The following is a 22,812-nucleotide window of genomic DNA, read 5'->3' as shown; positions in this document are numbered from 1 at the left end:
GCTTTCCACAGAGAACATTCTAACTCCATTATAATTAGAAGTCAGTCAAAATATTGGGGGGATGTGGGGACAAAATTGACGTTTAAACTCTCTTCACGCGAAGATGTTTCTTTTTCAGGGAGGCGGTCCCTACATGAGTCCGAAATATTCGCAAAGTACAAATCATATATTTCAAGAGTATACGTCTCCCCGACATCACCCACCACTGTACAATGTCTTTGAGCCTCCAATTTATGGGGGGCCATCATTCAACCGGAGAAGCTTCATCGCTGTGCCAGGTATACACCTCTTCTCCCTGGATTAAGCTACGCGCTGCCCGGGATTAGAGCTTGTTACACACATTTCTGGTATAATAAAATGGGTAGGAAACTTTCTCCTTCTCGCCTGCATTATGAGGCACTTTCACATTCCCGGGCAATGCAGCAACACTAGTTATAGTTTGCCACAGGGCGGCATGGTGGCATAGTGGTTAGCAGTGCTGCCGCACAGCGCCAAGGACTCTGGTTCGATTCTCGGCCTGGGTCACTGTCTGTGTGGAGTTTGCACGTTCGGCCAGTATCTGCGTGGGTTTCCTCCGGGTGCTCCGGTTTCCTCCCACACTCCAAAGACGTGCTGGTTAGGTGCATTGGCCGTGCTAAATTCTTCCTCAGTTGTACCCGAACAGGCGCCAGAGTGTGACGACTAGGGGATCTTCACAGTAACTTCATTGCAGTGTTAATGTTAGCCTACTTGTGACTAATAAATGAAACTTTTAAACAGATCACTAACTCCAGTCTAACCTCAGCTGAATTTGCATGGAGTACTGAGGGAGTGTTGCACCATTCATGACCTCAGGGCATTGAAAAGTTCTTTTCAGCTAATGGAGTATTTAATTTGAGGTGTGGTCACTGTGTGTGACGTAGGAAATATGGTAGCCCATTTACACACAGCACAAATAACAATGTTGGTCAAGGGACAGCTATTGACCTGGCGAAGGCCTCTGTTCTCCTTTGAAAGATTTACATTCCCTTGAGAAAGCCGACACAGCCTGGATTCAACACTTACGCAGTGATTGATGCAGGACTCCCTCAGGACTGCACTGAAACGCCAAGTGAAATGACGTGGCCCAGCCTCCGGAGCAGGACTTGAACCCTAAACCTTCTGAGTGAGGAGGTGGACATGCTGCCACTCAGCCAAAGCTGACTCGGCAATACATAATAACCATCTACAGGGGGACAAAAGTCTATCAATGCTTTGTGTTATTATTAATATCAAAAAGAGCTGCTACCTGTCCTTCCAGTTTGTGAGGTTTCTTACATAAAGGATAATTACTAAGTAAGCAACGTTATAAAAACAGGTTAGCTGTAATATCAACATTTACCCCCAGAAATACGAGTCGTTCATTTTCATGCCATTCCTCCAAGTCCTGCCCTGAATCTTCTTTAATCCCCCAGATTCTGATTCAAAGCAGAAGTTGGTGTGCCAACTTATAACATCTTTGCGTTGCTTACCATTCACCACAAATGAAATCTTCTGCCAACTACGAACCGTCACATTTATCTAAATCTCTGTATTGAATGACAAAGGAGAGGACTTTTGTCGGTGTAAATTTATTGTGCTGTTGTCTGCAGCAGAAGACGGCACGGTGGACAATGGACCACGGCGGCACTGCTGCCTCACAGCGCCAGCGGCCCGTGTTTGATTCCCAGCTTGGGTCACTGTCTGTGTGGAGTTTGCACATTGCACTATTATTGGATGTACACTCAAATCACTGTGTGATTTCAAGAAGAAGTTACATATAGCTGTTGGGGCTAAAGGGATCAAGGGATTTGGGCGGGGGGGTGGGGGTGGAGGCAGAATCAGGATATTAAATTTGATGATCAGCCATGATCAAAATGAATGGCGGAGTAGGCTCGAAGAGCTGAATGGTCTCCTCCTGCTTCTGGTGGCACTGCTGCCTGACAGCACCAGGGACCTGGGTTCGATTCCCGGCTTGGGTCACTGTCTGTGTGTGGAGTCTGCACGTTCTCCCCGTGTCTGCGTGGGTTTCCTCCGGGTGCTCCGGTTTCCGTGCCGGTTAGGGTGCATTGACCATGCTAAATTCTCCCTCAGTGTACCCGAACAGGCGCCGGAGTGTGCCGACTAGGGGATTTTTATAGTAACTTCATTCCAGTGTTAACGTAAGCCTTGCTTGTGACACTAAATAAATAAACTTTAAACTTTAAAACTTTAATGGGGAAGCTGGCGACATTCATGAGGGAGAAACGGATAGGAGGTTATGTGGATGGGGTTGGATGGCGAAGGGTCAGAGGAGGCTGGTGTTGAGCATAAATACCAGCACATGTGTCTTTGCCGCATTGTCCATCCTGAGCTGAGTAATTCTATTTAAAATGGACGTGCTGTCTATCGGATGGGTAACTACCTCAATGTGACGTATTTGTTCCTCTAATGCGCTTTGTCGTTACAGCTAAAAGGAAAAACTTACTGATTGGTTTGATTGCCGGGGGCGTGCTGTTTTCCTTGGGAGTTATCTCGACCATTGTCTGGTATTTCAGTGAGTATTCGGAAGAACAGAGCCAATTTTTTCACTTCTGTGTTACACATGTGAAGTTTTGGAATTTAAAAAAAAAGTAATTGTCCATAACCTCTGGGCCGTGGGCTGTGTACCTGGGAGGGGGTGTGTCAAAGTTGCACTCGGAACCCCTCCGACCTCCCCCATCCCACCCCTCCCCCCAGCCCCACCCCAATCCCCATCTCCAGCACCTCAAGGTATGTATGTCCGGGAAATTCAAACTTCACTCGGGCAATTGCTCTGTATAAGGGAACCATTTGATAATGCAATTTAAATCACAGACTTTGGATGGTTTCCACGGCACGGTGACACAGTGGATAGCACTGCGGCCTCACAGCGCCAGGGACCCGGGTTCGATTCCCGGCTTGGGTCACTGTCTGTGTGGAGTTTGCATGTTCTCCCCGTGTCTGCGTGGCTTTCTTCCGGTATCCTCCCACAATCCAAAGATGTGCGGGTTAGGTGGATTGGCCATGATAAATTGCCCCATAGTGTCAGGGGGGACTAGCTAGGGTAAATGCATGGAGTTATGGGGATAGGGTCTGGATGGCATTGTTGTCAGTGCAGACTCGGTGGGGCGAGTAGCCTCCTTCTGCACTACAGGGATTCTATGATTCTATCTGAACGGTTCCCCAGGAAAGGTCAGAAGAACCATCCAGAGCTTCTGAGTAACTGTTGTACTGACCCACCCCAACCTTCCCCTTGGGACCTCTGACCGCTCAGAGGACTACCCACCACTCCCGACCTCCCACGGGTCTCCCCCTACACCCTCCCACCCCAACTAGATCCGGGTCCCAACAGGACTCCCTCCCACCTGTACTACCAACTACCCACCCAACCCTCATGGGACACCTGCACCACCCCCCGCCCCCCCCCCCCCCAACGCCCCGCCACCACACCCTATCACTCCCCTAACCACCATCTGTCAGCCTGACCTTGCTCCACCTGGCCTGACCCAAGAAGACCAACCCGACCTCCACCAGCTGGCCCAACCAGACCTGAACTTCTCTCCCATCCGTCCTCTCCCCTCACCAACAGGCCTGACCCGACTGCACACTCCCCCAGATCTGACCCAACCACTTCCTGGCCCCAACCCCTTCCCCCCACACCCCCACCCACCCAACTCTCCACCTTCTTCAACCACCACCAGGACCAACCTGACCCCACCAAAACCCACCTGCACACCCTCCTCTTCAGAACCCACCCCTTCTCTCCCACAGCCTGATCCGACATGACTGGTCCCCCAACAATGAGGCCCTCCCTCACCAGGCCCAACCCGAACAGATAAACCTTGCCTACCCCCACTGCCTCTGGCCTGACATGACCCTGACCCCAGGTAATAGAGGCTCAGCCTGAATCAAACCTGTGCCCCCAAACCCTGCCCACTTACCTTCTCCCTGACTTGTCAGTTTGGCTGGACCTTTAAACTTACCTGATTCATGGCAACTGGTAGGCTGTGGGAATCCATAACTTTGGAGTAATCTCGCCCACCCTGGGTCGAGCGAGATAGGAGCGGTTTCATTTTGAGATGATAAACTGGGAGCGGAGTGGCAGTCGGCTCAATGATCATTCCACTGGAATCTCTCCAATGTTTTGGTGGGAAAATCAACGGAGGATGCCCATGAGGTCTCCCACTGTCAGTGAACCCCTTTCTGGAAGATATAGCTGAAGGTTCTCCAAGATTTAGGTTAATGTCACAATTAGGCAGACAAATGGGAAATGACATTTAACATGGAAATCTTTGTAGAGACGTTAAAAAGAAAATTGGGCATCATGGCTGGAATTTTACCGCCCCGCCCACCACGGGAATGGGAGCGGGCGAGGGGGCGGACCATGGAATGGTCTGTTGACCTCGGGCAGGATTTTATGGTTTCGGAATGAGCGAGGCCATAAAATCCCGCCCCGTATGTATAGAATGAATGGAATTATATTGGTGCAGCGAGATTTAGAAAGGAAGAACTTGCATTTAAATAGTGCCTTTCATGACCTGAGGAAATTCTGAAGCACTGTATGGCCAATTAAGTAATTGTTGGACATAGTTACAGTTGTAACGCAGGAAATGTGGCAGCGTGGTTCTGCACAGCAAGATGCCACAAATCGCAATGCAGTAATACCGTCTGTTTTAGTGTTGGTTGAGGGATAAACATTGGTCTAATTTTTTTCTCTTGTTTCTAGTGGGCACGAATTGCTCACTCAAGGGGTGCCAATTGGTAGCAGAGTGGGAAGGCCATCCGCAAGATTCTCCACCATGGGCTAAATCAGGACAGAGGCATGAAGGGAGCAGAGTCCCCAGTCATGACCCCCCTTGCCCAATCTAATGCCCCAGAAGTCTGCCTTGGTGGGGGGGCAGGGGGGCAGGGGGTGCGGTTGCGGGAGGAGCTTTCAATGCCACACATTGTTCTAAAAGAGCATCGAGGTTTTATATGTATATGTCAGGTCCAAGGACGAAGGTCTTTGCCCAAAAAGTCATTTTTAATCTTTTATATTTCTTGTTTTAGTTTCGACTTCCAACTGTATACCCTGTGGAAAGCATGATGAGTGTGTGAGCCCCTCACAGTGGTGTGATGGAATACCTCAGTGCCACAATGGCAGGGATGAAGAATGCTGTAAGAAAGATTTTGCTATGCCGTTGCTTTGTGTCTGTTTTACATTGAATGTGTTTTCACTTTCTTCTTCTTTCCTGCAAATCTAGCTTGCCAACTCTGGTTTGAAGCATCTCTGGAGATTTAATCATGTGACCTTTGATCACATGACATTTGCCCACATTTACTGAGAGTTATAGATCAAAGAGATCGAGGGGTACAGGTTCATAGCTCCTTGAAAGTGGAGTCACAGGTGGACAGAGTGGTGAAGAAGGCATTTGGCACGCTTGGTTTCATTGGTCAGTCCATTGAATATAGGAGTTGGGACGTCTTGTTGAAGTTGTACAAGACATTGGTAAGGCCTCACTTGGAATACTGTGTACAGTTCTGGTCACCCTATTATAGAAAGGATACTATTAAACTAGAAAAAGTGCAGAAAAGATTTACTAGGATGCTACCGGGACTTGATTGTTTGAGTTATAAGGAGGGGCTGAATAGATTGAGACATTTTTCTGTGGAATGGAGGAGGCTGAGGGGTGATCTTATAGAGGTTTATAAAATAATGAGGGGCATAGATCAGCTAGATAGTCAATATCTTTTCCCAAAGGTAGGGGAGTCTAAAACTAGAGGGCAGGGGAGAGATACAAAAGTGTCCAGAGGGGCATTTTTTTCACACAGAGGGTGGTGAGTGTCTGGAACGAGCTGCCAGAGGTAGTAGTAGAGGTGGGTACAATTTTGTCATTTAAAAGCATTTAGATAGTTACATGGGTAAGATGGGTATAGAGGGATATGGGCCAAATGCGGGCAATTGGGACTAGCTTCGTGGTTAAAAAAGGGGCGGCATGGACAAGTTGGGCCGAAGGGCCTGTTTCCATGCCTGTAAACTCTATGACTCTACTGTATTTACTTTAGTTGAGTGTTTATATTACCAAGCCCTGAAAAAAATATTTGTTTTTTTCTTAGTGGAATTTAAAAATGAAAGAACATGAAAGAATAATTTGAGGAAAGCTGACGATAATGACTACCCTTAAAGTTTATTTGTTTAATTTATTAGTCATAAGTAGGCTTACATTAACACTGCAGTGAAATTACTGTGAAAATCCCCTAGTTGCCACACTCCGACACCTGTTCGGGTACACTGAGGGAGAATTTAGCATGGCCAATGCATTTAACCAGCGCATCTTTCAGACTGTGGGAGGAAGCCGGAGCACCCGGAGGAAAGCCACACAGACACGGGGAGAACATGCAAACTCCACAGATGTTTCTGATGTTTCTGTGGTATTGTCCCCAGGAGAACAATCACTTAAAGACCACTGTCTCAACAAAAACATAATGGATATAAGTAACTTGAAACTAACTAAAGTTTTCATTCCATTTTATTCAGTAAGTTATGAAAATAATAAGTAAAACCACAGAATCCCTACAATGCAGAAGAAGGCCATTCAGACCGTTGAGTCCACACTGACTTCCCAAAGGCGCATCTTGCGTAGGCCCACGGCCCTTCCCGCCTGATCCCCGTGACCCCGCACATTTACCATGGCGATTTCACCTAACCGACAGGGATTTTCAAAGTAACTTCATTGCAGTGTTAATGTAAGCCTACTTGTGACACCAATAAATAAAAAAAATCTTTGGACACGAAGTGGCAATTGAACATCCAGCTAACCTACACATCTTTGGAGTGTGTGAGGAAACCAGAGCACCCAGAGGAAATCCACACAGACGCGGGGAGAACGTGTAAACTCCACACAGGCAGTGACCCAAGGCTGGGAATCGAACCCAGGTCCCTGACATTGTGAGCCAGCAGTGCTAAGCACTGTGCCACCGTGCCATACGTGGTCACTGGAAGTTGATTTACTCTTTAATGCTGATAACCTGATTATTACCTTTCCTGAAACATCAGAGATGTTTCCAGAAAGAGTCTGAGAGAATTATAACACAAGGTAGTTGGTATCATTTGTATCCCTGTTAGTGTACGACTGTCTTCGATTTAGTGTGTCTGTTAGGTCTCAGCTTTAGTGGATGAAATATCACAAAACTCCTTTATTTAAAACCCAGAATAAGATCATTAGTGTGGAGGTGTGGAGGATTCTTCAAGGGAACAGTGCAAGAGTATGAAGGTGTCAACAGATATTGAGAGTTATAACTAAACATTGAAAGGCCATATAGCCCTCTGACGATGCCACTGAGATCATAGAATCCCTACAGTGCAAAGGAGTCCATTCAGCCCATCGACTGACTCTCTGACAGGGTATCTTACCCAGGCCTTCTCACCCACCCTATCGCCGAAACCCCACACATTTACCCTGGCTAATCCATCTAACCTACATCTCTTGGGACATGAAGGGGCAACTTTTTTTTCGCACGGCCAATCCACCTACCCACACATCTTTGTACTGTGGGAGGAAACCGGAGCACCCACGCAGACACAGGGAGAATGTGCAGACTCCGCACAGACAGTCACCCAAGGCTAGAATTGAACCCGGGTCCCTGGTGCTGTAAGGCAGCAGTGCTAACCACTGTGCCACCATGAGGTCACTGCATCCTAGACCTGCAAAAACCTATTCGTATTGCTTATTAATCAATGGGAGATGAAATAAATACCTTTGGCCACATTGCAATCACAGTTACTTATTAGAATGCAACTCGCTGGCTTCTAATGAACTAAAGTTTTCGTACCATTTTATGATGATTTACCCAGCTGAAAGAATTTTGTGAGACAAGAGAGTTTGTTACAACGTTGTGTTTCCTTTCAAATTGCAGTCCTGTTGGCAAACTCAAATTTTGTGCTTTATGCCAAGACTAACATGTACGGCTGGAGGCCCGTGTGCCATGACAACTGGAACTTGGATCATGGGAAACAAGTCTGCAACAGGATAGGATACGCCAGGTATCAGATACAAATTTAGTCGCATAAGCCTGTTCACCTGATGTTAACCCAATAACGGCTCAAAATGAAATGGGTTTTTTGGAATTCCCTTTGTGATGGCTAGCCTCTAATCTTTAACGCAATAGTCGGGGGGACAGTAACTCTGATGATATGGAATCTGTACGGGTGGAGCTGTGAAACACCAAGGGGCAAAAAAAAATTAGTGGGGGATGGTATGTCGAACACCCGCCCCCCCAACAAACTGTAGTGTTGATGTTGGGGGTGGCATCAAACAGGAAATTAGAGATGCATGTGATAAAGGAATATTGGCAATTATGAGTGACTTTAATCTGCATATAGTTTGGGTAAATCAAATTGGTAGCAATGCGGTAGAGGAGAAATCCCTAGAGTGTGTACAGGATGGTTTCCTGGACCAATATATTGAGGAACCAACCAGACAACAGGCCAACCGAGACTGGGATATTGTGTAATGAGAAAGGAATAATTGGCAATCTAGTTATGCGAGACCCCTTGGGGATGAGTGACCATAACGCGATAAAATTCTTCATCAAGGGGGAGAGTGACGTAGTTCACGAGGGGTCATAGGTTCAAGGTGAAGGGGGGGAGGTTTAACACAGATATCAGAAGGACATATTTTACACAGAGGGTGGTGGGGGCCTGGAATGCACTGCCAGGCAAGGTGGTGGAGGCGGACACACTGGGAACGTTTAAGACTTATCTAGACAGCCATATGAACGGAGTGGGAATGGAGAGATACAAAAGAATGGTCTAGTTTGGACCAGGGAGCGGCGCGGGCTTGGAGGGCCGAAGGGCCTGTTCCTGTGCTGTATTGTTCTTTGTTCTTTGTAGTTGATTCTGAGACTAGGGTGCTAAATCTTAATAAAAGAAACGATGATTATATGAGGTGCGAGTTGGCTACGATAGATTAGGGAACATTACTTAAAGGAATAACAGTGGAGAGCACATGGGTAAACTGCAACAAATGTTCATTCCTGTCTGACGCAAAATTAAAACAGGAAAGGTGGCCAAACCATGGCTTACTCGGGAAATTAGAGATAGTATTAGATTCAAGGAAGAGGTATACAAATTGGTCAGAAAAACAGCAGACCTGAGAATTGGGACCAATTTAGAATTCGGCAAAGGAGGACAAAGGGGTAGATTAAGAAGGAGAAAATAGAATATGAGAGTAAGCTTCAGGAGAACATAAAAACTGATTGTAAGGGTTTCTATAGGTATGTGAAGAAAAAAGCATCAGTGAAGGCAAATGTCTTACAAACTGAAACGGAAATTTATAATGGGGAACAAAGAAATGGCTAACCAACTAAATACATACTTTTGTTCTGTCTTCACAAAGGAAGACACAAATAATGTACCAGAAATGTTGGGGAACACAGGATTTAGTGAGAGGAACTGAAGGGAATCAGTATTAGTAGAGAAATGGTGTTGGGAAAATTGATGGGATCAAAGGCCGATTAATCCTGATATGTTGATCTACATCCCAGAGTAGTAAGGAAGTGACCCTAGAAATAGTGGATGCATTGGTAGTCATCTTCTAAGACTCTTTGACTCTGGACCAGTTCCTACAGATTGGAGGGTAGCTAACGTAACCCCACTATTTTAAAAGGGAGGTGGGGAGAAAACAAGGAATTATAGACCTGTCAGACTGACGTCGGAAGTGGGGGTTGTACTAGAGTCCATTATAAAAGATTTTATTGTAGATCATTTGGAAAATACTGGCAGGATTGGAAAGAGAAATATGTAGGGATATGGGGGTAGGCTCTGGGTGGGATTGTGGTCGGTGCAGACTCGATGGGCCGAATGGCCTCCTTCTGCACTGTAGGGTTTCTATGATTTCTATTTCTATGAGTCAGCATGGATTTATGAAAGGGAGATCATGCTTGACGAATCTTCTGGAATTCTTCGAGGATGTAATTAGTAGAGTTAATGAGGAGGAGTCAGTGGATGTGGTTTATTTTGACTTTCAGAAGGCATTTGGCAATGTCACACATAAGAGATTAACATGTAAAGTTAAAGTGCATGAGATTGGGTGTAGTGTATTGAGATGGATAGAAAACTGGTTGGCAGACAGGAAACAAAGAGTAGGAATAAATGGGTCTTTCTTTCAATTGGCAAGCAGTGGCTAGTGGGGTACCATAGGGATCAGTGCTGGGACCTCAGCTATTCACAATATATATATTAATGATTTAGCTGATGGAACTAAATGCACGAGCTCCAGATTTGCAGATGATACAAAGCTGGGTGGGAGGGTGAGCTGTGAGGAGGATGCAGAGATGCTTCAGTGTGATTTGGACAAGTTGAGTGGGTGGGCAAATGATTGGCAGATGCAGCATAATATGGATAAGTGTGAGGTTATCCGTTTTGGTGGCAAAAACAGGAAGGCAGATTACTATCTGAATGGCTATAAAGTGAGAGAAGGGAATGTGTCGTGAGGCCTGGGTATCTGTGTACGCTAGTCCCCGAAAGAAAGCATGCAGGTGCAGCAGGTGGTGAAGAAGGCAAATGGCATGTTGACTTCCTTTGCGAGAGGATTCGAGTACAGGAGCAGGGATGTCTTGATGCAATTATACTGGGCCTTGGTGAGACCACACCTGGAATATTGCGTGCAGTTTTGATCTCCTTATCTGAGGAAGGATGTTCTTGCTATGGAGGAAGTGCAGCGAAGATTTACCAGCCTGATTCCTGGGCTGGCTGGACTGATGCTTGAGGAGAGATTGAGTTGGTTAGGATTATATTCATTGGAGTTTAGAAGAATGTGGGGGGACCTCATGGAAACCTATAAAGTTCTGGACAGGGTAGATGCAGGAAGGATGTTCCCGATTTGGGGGTGGGTTGGGGGGGTTTGTTTCAATAAAAGCTTCCTAGGGCCAGATTTTCCAGTTGCGCTCACCCCAAAACCAGGAAATCCTGCCCGAGGTCAACGGACATTTGCATGATCCATCCCCCCCAACCCACTAAGATTCCTGTGACCGGCAGGACGGGAACATTCCCCCCTTAATGTGTCAATAGGTTCGCACCTGCAGTGAAACCTCTTATCCTCACATTAATGTGGCATGGTGGCACAGTGGTGGTCAGCACAGCTGCCTCACAACGCCAGAGACCCAGGTTCAATTCCGTCCTTGGGTCACTATCTGTGTGGAGTTTGCACTTTCTCCCCGTGTCAGCGTGGGTTTCCTCTGGGTACTCCGGTTTCCTCCCACAGTCCAGAGATGTGCGGGTTAGGTGGATTGGCCATGCTAAATTGACCCTTAGTGTCAGGGGGATTAGTAGGGTAAATGTGTGGGATTATGGGGATAGGGCCTGGGTGGGATTGTGGGTGGTACAGACTCGATGGGCCAAATGGCCTCCTTCTGTACTGTCGGGATTCTATGCTAAAGTATATCAAAAATTGTTGGGGGGGGGTCTAATCTAACTTCACAATATACCTTGGAGTTTCTGACCTGGTCCTTAACAGCACTACTTGGTCACCTCTGTTACTGAGCACTGGTGGGATGTTCATAAATTCATCCATTCCCAGCTCTGCAGAATAACTCATTGAGACAAGAGGTCTGAATGCTACAAGGTTTCTTCCTTCTGCGCTGGCCTTGCGATCTGCCCCACTTCTAGTTATGGACCTACCACCCAGGGTGAGCACTCCTGGCTCATCCAGCCTGTTCCTGAAAACCCTGACATATCGGCTGAGCTACCTACACCGTTCACAGCTCCAGAGGTGTCAGAAGCATCAACCATTGGATCAACCATTCAAACTCCAATGATCGACCCCAAGGTCCTATCTCAACCACTGTATTTGGGACGAATCCCTGAGCTCACCTCCCCTTTCCCCCCTCGATAAAGAGACACTGATACCAGAACCACAGTCTTTATCCCCTGCTCAAATCTTGCAGCTCCCAGCTCAGGATCCTAATCCTGTATCATAGTGAAATGGAGTATGTTAGGCTGAGTTGCATGCGGGATTAACTGTAATAGGCTGTGATGTCAGAGAAGGAAGTGACTACTCGTGTGATGTAAGCTTCTGGGACAGACTAAAGTGACAGGAAAGCAATCATGGTCAGAAATGTGAAGTGTGTTCTCCATATCTGTAAATAAATTAAGATAAGCATGAATGTGTTTAAAGCTAGCAGGCTTCAGAAATCATTGAAACGATTCCAAACCAGCAACTCAGTAATATATACAACACCATCTCATAGCACACCGAGGTAGCTGTCCACATAAACCACTCCGTTCCTTTAATGCTTGCGTTAAGATGCTCCACTCATCAGAGACTCCACTCCAGACGATCTAGCAGGATGCTTACCTCTGGACTGGTGCCGGTATTCGGGTGCTGAATAAACCCTGGTGACTACAGTGTTACCCCTGTGAAATATACTGTGTGCAAGGTATACACACTATTTGTCATGATTTCTATGCATGTGTGCTTTTTGCAAAGAGGTTCATTTCTTATTCTTATGATGTTGTGTTCTTTGGCCACATATGTTTGCTTGTGATTGCATTGTGAATGCACGGGGTGGCACGGTGCCACAGTGGTTGACACTGCGCCACAGTGGTTGACACTGCTGCCTCACAATGTCAGGGAGCCGGGTTCAATCCAGCCTCGAGTAACTGTCTGCGCGGATTTTGCACATTCTCCCCGTGTCTGCGTGGGTTTCCACCCACCAAGATCCAAAGATGTGCAGGTTAGATTGATTGGCCATGGTAAATTGCCCCTTAGTGTCAGGGGGATTGACACTATAAATACGTGAGGCTACAGGGATAGGGCCTGGGTGGAATTGTTGTTGGTGCAGGCTCGATGGGTCAAATGGCCTCTTTCTGCACTGTAGGGATTCTATGGCTCTATGACCCATTTTGATGTGAGGTAATGGTGTAATCATCTGGATTGTTTATTTGGGCGTCGTTAGTTAGACCCAGGGGTCACAGTCTGAGGATTCAGACCATTTAGGATGGAGATGAGGAGACATTTCTTCACCCAAAGAGTGGGTGAGCTTGTGGAATTCATTACCACAGGAAGGAGTTGATGCCAAAACATTGAATGTATTCAAGAGGCAACTAGATATAGCACTTGGGGCGAATGAGATCATAGGTTATGGGGAGAAAGCAGGATTAGGCGATTGAGTTGGACGATCAGCTATGATCGTGATGAATGGCGGAGCAGGCTTGAAGGGCCAAATGGCCTCCTACTCCTATCTTCTATGTTTCTATGTTTAACACAAGATGGGTAGGTGATGTACAGGCGAGAGATAGAAAGGTCATGTCACAGTAGGTTATCGCCCTCTGGTGGCTGGGAGCTCAGTTCTCCTTCTTGGGCACAGCCTTTGTATTTGCACTGTTTAAAAGTTGCATTAAAGTTCGACATTTTCATCTCAGCATTGTTGCTGCTGCGATCCTGTGCATGTGCCAATCTGAAAGCAAGCACAACCTACCAGTACTGGGTGCTGCTGGAGCACAAACAATTAATAAGGTGACAGAAGTGGTAACTGTGGCCTCTGAAGCTTTCCACCACCTGGGTTTTGTCTGTCTTATTTCAGGGTTGGCTGTAGATAAATCGATTGCCATATTAGTCAGAAACGCTTTGTACCGTTGAAACCACCAGGATGATAGAAGGTGAAAGAGATGAATCTCTTGGTTAGGAATTCCCATATCCCAGTGATGGATGTCACCCATTTACTATTCTAGTGGAGTTGTTTTAAAGTTTATTTATTAGTCACAAGTAAGGCTTACTGCAACAAAGTTACTGTGAAATTCCCCTAGTCGCCATAGCCCAGCGCCTGCTCAGGTCAATGCGCCCAACCAGCACGTCTTTCAGAATGTGGGAGAAAACCGGAACACCCGGATGAAACCCACGCAGACACGGGGAGAACGTGCAAACTCCACACAGACAGTGACCCAAGCGGGAATCGAACTCGCATCCCTGGCGCTGTGAAGCTGCAGTGCTAACCACTGTGCTACCGTGCCGCCCCGTTTACAGTTACGTTCGGGCATTTACCACTGTCAAAGATAGACAATGGAATATTGCAGAACTGGATGAAGCATTTCTCCATTCATATTACCATGCAAAATTCAAGGTCTTTGTCTCCACGTAGGTTGTGAGATTTAATTTCATTCCTCCAGTTGGACAGAGCCATTAAGCTTGAAAAAGCATCCCTGTTTGCGTTTTAGATTGTTTTGTGGGTGCCTACACAGCACCTTCACTCCTTATTCATTCGTGGGAGATGGGCATCGCTGGCTGGCCAGCATTTATTGCCCATCTCTAGTAGCTCGAGGGCAGTTGAGAGTCAACCACATTGCTGTAGCTCTGGAGTCACATGTAGGCCAGACCAGGTAAGAACAGCAGATTTCCTTCCCTAAAGGGACATTCGTGAACCAAATGGATTTCCCCAACAATTGGCAATGGTTTCATGGTCATCAGTAGATTCTTAATTCCAGAGATTTTTTATTGAATTCAAATTCCACCATCTGCTGTGGTGGGATTCGAACCCAGGTCCCCAGAGCGTTAGCTGAGTTTCTGGATTAATAGTCTAGCGATCATACAATTAGGCCATCACCTCCCTGGACAATCCTCCATAACAATTTGTTTCTTTTCTCCATACATCTGTTTCACAGGGGCAGCTATTCTGACTACGGATCAACCTCGGCAAGTAATGTTCAATCCTCAGAGTTCCTGATCCTGAACGAGAGCTTAAAAACACAGAACACATACCAAAAACTAAGCATCAGGTCAGATATCGCCGAATACAACAGCTCACATTTCAACTATCTGCTATTATTTGATGTAGACTCAATAAATCATTGTGTGATTTCAAGAAGAAATTAGATATAGCTCTTGGGGCTAAAGGGATCAAGGGGTACAGAGGGGAAGGTAGGATCACAATATTGAATTTGAGGATCAGCCATGATCAAAATGAATGGCGGAGCAGGCTCGAAGGGCCGAATGGCCTCCTCCTGCTTCTGGTGGCACAGTGGTTAGCACTGCTGCTCCACAGCACCAGGGACCCAGGTTCGATTCCTGGCTTGGGTCACTGCCTGTGTGGAGTTTGCACATTCTCCCGATGTCTGCGTGGGTTTCCTCCGGGTGCTCTGGTTTCCTCCCACAGTCTGAAAGATGTGCGGGTTAGGTGCATTGACCGTGCTAAATTCTCCCTCAGTGTACCCGAACAGGCGCCGGAGTGTGGCGACTAGGGGATTTTCACAGTAACTTCATTGCAGTGTTAATATAAGCCTACTTGCGACACTAATAAATAAACTTAAACTAACCTTTTAAATACCTTACTCAGAAATATGCTTTTCATTTCCAGCAAAAACTGCTCCTCTGGATTGCTTGTTACGTTACGCTGTATAGGTAGGTATGGTTTTGTTATTACGAGCCTCACTTTATAAGTTGTCAGCCTCTTTAACTTTCCTACCTCAACCCACCAATGTGTCTTTCCCTTCCCCCCTCCCACAGATGCCCAATCAAACGGGTACGTTTGATTTTGAAAGGGTTAACCGACTTCCCTTTAACTTGCCTCCAGTCACCTGACATCGAACCCACCATCCTCAGTATTCTTGTACTGATCATGCAACAGTATCTTGCTTTGATGCAGGTGTCATTAATGCACCAAAGCTTCCAAGGGCATTTGACAAGCGGAAACCAAGGAACCAGCTTTTATTCGCGCCAAATGGTACATTATGACCTTTCGGTGGTGGCTAAGCTTTCGCTTTGTTCACAACCTAACGCAAATAAACAAAAACCAGAGCATAATTAAGCAAACAATGTCTGAATGGAAACCAATGGACTAGACACCAGTTAGCCTAACATCTGTCATTGGAGTAATTGCTGGAGTGTATAATTGAGGAAGGAGTGGCTGATACCTTAAATATTTTTAATTGATTAGAGACAGCCAGTGTGGGTTTAGTAAAGGGACGTCTCAAAGCTGACTAACTTAACTGTATTTTGTGAAGAGAAGGCTGAAGTAGTGGATAGAGGAATGTCTATGGATGTTCTTCATATGGATTTCCCAAAGGCACCTGATAAAGCCCCTCAAAGCAGCTCTTATGGTGGAATCATGGTTAAAATTCATGGAATTGAAGGTAAATTATTGAACTGAATAGGAGATATATTACTGCGTGAGGGGGAGACAGATAAAGGAAAACAGGGCAGGTACTCTTACTGGCTGCAGAAGGCAATGACAAACCACTGCAGTACTTTACCATACGTGGTACCTCTTAGGGCATGGTAGCTGATGGAGGAGGAGGACTCTAATTGGTGGCACGGCGGCACAGTGGTTAGCACTGCTGCCTCCCAGCACCAGGGACCTGGGTTCAATTCTGTCCTTTGGTCACTGTCTGTGTGGAGATTGCACGTTCTCCCCATGTCTGCCCGGGTTTCCTCCGGGTGCTCCGGTTTCTGCGGATTCAAATAGATTGCGGCTTTAGCCCCTTTTATTCGCCCCCAGTTCCTTTCGAGAAACCTCAGAGTATCTGCACAGCTGCTCTTGAAAACCTCTGTCATGTAGTTTAATATATCCAAACAATCTCATTTTAGCTGCTTCAGCCAATCCCAACCTAACAGTCAAGATCTGTGACCCTCAATTACTAGAACAGGTGGTCGAGCTGTTTGGTTTCGGTAGGATACAGAAACTATTACTGACCCCAGCGTCTTCAATGTCTCTCCTATATAAGTAGATAATAAGTGTCTCACTCAATCTCAATTGTTGAAGATCCTCTTGAAGGTAATGAAATGCTTGCTCCCTTAAACTGTGGCCATGGCTCCTGTGTTGACTTTCATTGAAAGAGATCTGCCTTTTACCATCAAGATTATCTCTATAGGTGGCACTTCATTATGTTGGATCTGTTTTAAGGTATACAACTCAGGGTCCCTTGTCAGGCTTCTTATCCAGTTTATTTAATAGCATTAAACTAACCATTGTTCTGTCCTAATTACTTCATTGGGGGATGAACTGAAGAAGACAAGTGGGCAATGTGGAAGGTGGGCTGTGCAAGGAGGGGTAGGGCAGGGTAAAGACTCATGATGGCATGATATGGAGATGCCGGTGTTGGACTGATGTGGACACAGTAAGAAGTCTCACAACACCAGGTTAAAGTCCAACAGGTTTATTTGGAATCATGAGCTTTCGGAGCGCTGCTCCTTCATCAGGTGAATGACAGGCAGAGGGGTAAGGATGAAGACCCCAGATGCAGTGGCTAGGGGCTCAAGTGGGGCATGGGCTCAAAACTTCACTTTACACCATCCTTGTATATGACCCTTCTGTTTACATCGGTAACATACAAAATTTTCGCACCGGCAAGTTTCTTGGGAATGCTCCCCTCTTCCCTCTTCCCCCCCCCACCCCCCCCCCCCCCCCCCCGCCCCCAACATTGGTGGGGAGTCTGCTTTTTACCATCTGTGGCTATAAGGTGAGAAGATAGGGGAGGGGCTGCATCCTTCAGGATATACCTTGTGTGCATCTGGGACACCCCACCCCTCCCCCCACTCAATCCATTGAACCTCCTCTGAGCCGCCTCCAATGTAACTACATCTCTCCTCAAGTAAGGGGACAAAACTGTACACATTACTCTAGGTAGGGTCTCACTAATGCCTTGTTCAGTAGCAGCAATACTTCACTGCTTTTAATAGTCAGTAGAAATGATTGGAGAGCTGTCCTTCCAACTGCACCATTGCATTTGGAGCGGCATGGTGGCACAGTGGTTAGCGCTGCTGCCTCACAATGCCAGGGACCCGGGTTTGATTCCTGGCTTGGATCACTGTCTGTGTGGAGTTCTCCCCGTGTCTGCGTGGGATTCCTTTGGGTGCTCTGGTTTTCTCCCACAGTCAAAGATGTGCGGGTTAGGTCGATTGGCCATGCTAAATCGCCCCTTAGTGTCGGGCGATTAGTAGGGTAAATATGTGGGGTTATGGGGATAGGGCCTGGGTGGGATTGTTGTCGGTGCAGGCCCGATGGCCTCCTTCTGCACTGTAGGGATTCTAATCTATGATTCATGTTTGCAGAGCATTGAATGAAGATTAGTCGGCCACAGGTTTAATTAAACCAAAGGAAAACTGTAAATGTTGGAAATCTGGAATCTATGCCAAACTAAGCTTGTAGTTTCAATCTTTAGCAAGAGATGGAAAAAACAGGCTTTAGGTGGGACTTTACATCCAAGATAACTGATTGACAAATTAACGCTGATAAATTAAGCTAAAGGTGACATTTCTTTGTCATCTGAATCATAAATTGCTGCAGATGATTTGGCTCAATAACTGGACCTTAACTACATGTGGGTTCGGCCGGCAATTAACCTCAGTGCCCCAGAGCAAACGACTGCTCTGCTCACCTCCACCCCCCCCACCCCCCCCACCACCTATACTTCTTTCGACTATCCCCCTTTTCAAGCGATTCCCTTGATTCACTTCTAAACGTTCCTGTGGACTCAAGATCCACCTGCTCCACATCGCCGAGCAATGATACTTTCTTCAGTTGTGAGCGACATTCTGCCTTCTCTCTCCTCCGTATCTCCTGATGTAGATTGCGGAGTCCGCCAGTACAGGAACCATACTTCCGCAAGGATAGTTGGTGGAATGGCAGCAAGTAAAGGGGAGTTCCCATGGCAGGTCAGCCTCCACTTCAATAAGCGTCACGTCTGTGGAGGCTCCATTATCGCACCCTACTGGGTGATTACAGCAGCACATTGTGGAGAAAGGCAAGTTCATTTCTCCTATTTTAATTTTCACATTTTATCTATCCTAAATCAGCTGCGTAAAATGCATTGACTTTTCTTGATATATTACTGTTACCTATAGATCTTTGAAAAATAAGAGTTATCCCTTTTCGACAATGTCACTGACCGGTGCCGTCAAATAATTAATTGTATGTCCAGCTCTCTAGATAGGCCACCTGTAACCAAACAACGCTTCCAAGCATGAACTCGTTATTCTTGCTTTGGTCTAGTATGTGGTAGGCATGGTCCTGGGACTCATTGATAAGGCTGGAGGCAATATCTTAGTGAATTTTGTCTTATATCAATCATTATGCTATTTACAAGGTAGTCTTTGTATGAGGTTCTGCATAGAATGATTTCTATCCGTGCTCTGTTTTGTGATCTTATGGTCAGAATTCTCCCATCCCGCCAACCACTGGAATTTTAGCGGGCGGGTTGCGGAGAATGTGAAATGCCACTAACGGTCAGATGGGAATTTCTGGCTTTTAGACCAGTGTGGACGGGGAATTCTGCCCTATGTCTCCGATGATGTCGACATATTTAACATGAATTTTTTATACTACATCTCCCCCCCGACTCTCTGACTTGTGGCTTCTTCTGGAGTGCAGTTGAAGATTTTCTCACACTGTCCTAATCCTGCAGCTAATTCCCTTGCTGTTTCTTCCAGTCACTGGGGCTCTTGACTTGGTGCTGCTTTTGCTATGTTTGACCTTTGCCACCAGCAGTTCTTGGTCTGGTATGTGGCAGTTCTGGTCCTGGACTTGGAGATAAGGTAGGAGGCGATACTGTTAGCGAACTCCATCTTAACTCTAACTATTTACAAGGCAGTCTGTACATAACATTCTACACAGATCAATTTCTCTTCATGCTCTGTTATCATGTGATCTTACATTGCTGAAGATACAGACCATATATTTACATATTTAACATTAACTCTTTGTGCTGTAATGAGTGTCAGTTTTCCAAAAGCAAGTATGTAACCTCTTCCAGAGACTCATGAACATTTCTGGCAACCTCATGTGACTATTTCAAATGCTATTGTTACTTTGAAACAATTTCATTAGTCAAGTGGTTAGCACTGCTGACTCACAGCGCCAGGGTCCGAGGTTCGAATCCCAGCTTGGGTCACTGTCTGCATGGGTTTCCTCCGGGTGCTCTGGTTTCCTCCCACTGTCCAAAGATGTGTGGGTTAGGTGGGATTGGCCGTGCTAAATTGTCCCTGAGTGTCAGGGGGGCTAGCTAGGGTAAACGCATGGGGATAGGGCCTGGGTGGGATTGTGGTTGGTGCAGAATTGATGGGCCGAATGGTCTCCTTCTGCACTGTAGGATTCTATTATTCTATGAAGGGCAGTTGAGAGTCAACCACATTGCTGTGGCTCTGGAGTCAGATGTCAGCCAGACCAGGTAAGGAAGGCAGATTTCCTTCCCTAAAGGACATTAGTGAACCCAGATGGGTTTTTCTTACAATCGACAATGGTTTCATGGTCGTCAGTAGATTTTTAATTCCAAACATCTTTCATTGAATTCAAATTTCACCATCTGCCCTGGTGGGATTCGAATCTGGGTCCCAGAACTTTAGCTGATTCATAGTCAATAATACCACTAGGCCATCACCTCCCCGTTGCAATGAAAGGTTTGACATCAACGGGCCAGTTACTGAGAATAGGAGCAACCAGGAACTCTGTAGTCCTATGCATCTGGTCTCTGGCCTCCAGTGCATCCATGGCTTTTCTTGGCTGGTGTTCCTCCAGGAACCTACCTAAACCTCTCTGCCTCTGAATTTCCACTCCTGTCAAATGGTGCTTAAATTCCGACTTTCTTCTACAACCAAGCCTTTGGTCACTTGTTCTAATCGCTTTGTCTCAGTGTCGAATTTTATCTCATTATTTTTATTTTATTTATGTGATGTGGACGTCAATATGTCAGTTCTGACTGGGAATCATTTATTGCCCATCCCTAATTGCTCCTTGAACTGTTGTGACTTGCCAGGCCATTTCAGGGGGCAGTTAAGAGTCACAGGTAGGCCAGACCAGATAAGGATAAAGGAGCAGATGGTTTTTTTAAATGACAAAAAAATAATGGTTTGATGGACTTTCAATGAAAAATTCATTAAAAATTCAAAAGTCACCATCTGATGTGGTGAGATTTGAATCCAAGATCATACCCCAGGTCTCTGGATTGCTAGTTTGATTTGATTTGATTTATTATTGTCACATGTATTGCTATACAGTGAAAGGTATTGTTTCTTATACGCTATACAGACAAGGCATACCGTCCATAGAGAAGGAAAGGAGAGAATGCAGAATGTAGGGTTACAGTAATAGCGAGGGTGTAGAGAAAGATCAACTTAATGTGAGGTAGGTCCATTCAAAAGTCTGAAGGCAGCAGGGAAGAAGCTGTTCTTGAGTCAGTTGGTACGTGTCCTCAGACTTTTGTATCTTTTTCCCGACGGAAGAAGGTGAAAGAGAGTATGTCCGGGGTGCATGGGATCCTTAATTCTGCTGGCTGCTTTTCCGAGGCAGCGGGAAGTGTCGGCAGTGTCAATGGGTGGGAGGCTGGTTTGAGTGATGGACTGGGCTTCATTCATTCTTTGTAGTTCCTCGTGGTCTTGGGCAGAGCAGGAGCCATACCAAAAGCTATGATACAACCAGAAAGAATGCTTTCTATGGTGCATCTGTATAATTTGGTGAGAGTCGTAGTTGTCATACCAAATTTCCTTAGTCTTCTGAGAAAGTAGTGTTGGTGGACTTTCTTAGCTATAGTGTCGGCATGGGGGGACCAAGACAGGTTGTTGGTGATCTGGACACCTAAAAACTTGAAGCTCTCGACCATTTCTACTTCATCTTCATTGATGTAGACAGGGGCATGTCCTCCACTATGCTTCTTGAAGTTGATGACAATCTCCATCATTTTGTTGACATTGAAGGTGAGATTATTGTTGTCACACCAGTTCACCCGTCCAGTGACAATGCCATTACACCACCAACCAGCAATCGTCCATGAATCACTTTGGGATGTTTCACTACATTTACACGTGTTAAATTGAGTTTGATGAAAGAGGATAGGAGGAGGCTCATGTGGAGCTTAAACACTGACACCGACCAAAGTGGATCAGTAGTTTGTTTCAGTGATGTGAATCCTAGATAATATAAATGCCAGTTGTTGCTGTTCAATACGTTTGGTGGATTTTCCAAGATTAAGACTGTCACCGTGGGGTGGCATGGTGACACTGTGATAAACACTGCTGACTCACAGTACCAATGTCCCGGGTTCGGATCCCGGCTCGGGTCGCTGTCTGTGTGGAGTTTGCACATTCTCGCCGTGTCTGTGTGAGTTTCCTCTGGGTGCTCCGGTTTCCTCCCACAGTCCAAAGATATGCAGGTTAGGTGGATTGGCCATGCCAAATTGCTCCTTAGTGTCAGGGGCACTAGACCATAAGGCCATAAGACATAGGAGCAGAATTAGGCCACTCGGCCCATCGAGTCTGCTCCACCATTCAATCATGGCTGATATTTTTCTCATCCCCATTCTCCTGCCTTTTCCTCATAACCCTGATCCCCTCATTAATCAAGAACCTATCTATCTCTGTCTTAAAGACACTCAATGACCTGGCCTCCACAGCCTTCTGCGGCAAAGAGTTCCACAGATTCACCACTCTCTGGCTGAAGAAATTCCTCCTCATCTCTGTTTTAAAGGATCATCCCTTTAGCCTGAGGTTGTGCCCTCTGGTTCAAGTGGAAACATCCTCTCCATGTCCGCTCTATCCAGGCCTCGCAGTATCCTGTAAGTTTCAATAAGATCCCCCCTCATCCTTCTAAACTCCAACGAGTACAGGCCCAGAGTCCTCAACTGTTCCTCATACGACAAGCTCTTCATTCCAGGGATCATTTTTGTGAACCTCCTCTGGATCCTTTCCAAGGCCAGCACATCCTTCTTTAGATATGGAGCCCAAAACTGCTCACAATACTCCACATGGGGTCTGACCAGGGCCTTATACAGCCTCAGAAGTACATCCCTGCTCTTGTATTCTGGCCCTCTCGACATGAATGCTAACAATGCATTTGCCTTCCTAACTGCCGACT

General features: G+C 46.2%; 1 protein-coding gene across 1 annotated transcript in view; it reads left to right on the top strand.

Annotated features, from left to right (window-relative positions):
- LOC144506088 (transmembrane protease serine 2-like) overlaps window positions 1-22,812 on the top strand; it is a 41,181-nt gene that overhangs the window by 4,448 nt on the left and 13,921 nt on the right. The window contains exons 2-8 of the mRNA XM_078231905.1: window positions 119-278; window positions 2,447-2,533; window positions 5,047-5,154; window positions 7,894-8,020; window positions 14,636-14,749; window positions 15,328-15,371; window positions 18,538-18,712. Of these exons, the coding sequence (XP_078088031.1) occupies window positions 119-278; window positions 2,447-2,533; window positions 5,047-5,154; window positions 7,894-8,020; window positions 14,636-14,749; window positions 15,328-15,371; window positions 18,538-18,712 (815 nt within the window). The remainder of the gene's footprint in view (window positions 1-118; window positions 279-2,446; window positions 2,534-5,046; window positions 5,155-7,893; window positions 8,021-14,635; window positions 14,750-15,327; window positions 15,372-18,537; window positions 18,713-22,812) is intronic.

The sequence above is a fragment of the Mustelus asterias genome, chromosome 17 (assembly GCF_964213995.1).
Source record: "Mustelus asterias chromosome 17, sMusAst1.hap1.1, whole genome shotgun sequence".
In the NCBI taxonomy this organism is placed as follows: Eukaryota; Metazoa; Chordata; class Chondrichthyes; order Carcharhiniformes; family Triakidae; genus Mustelus; species Mustelus asterias.
The sequence above is the reverse complement of the archived record's forward strand: the minus strand, read 5'-3'. Positions and strand labels throughout refer to the sequence as shown.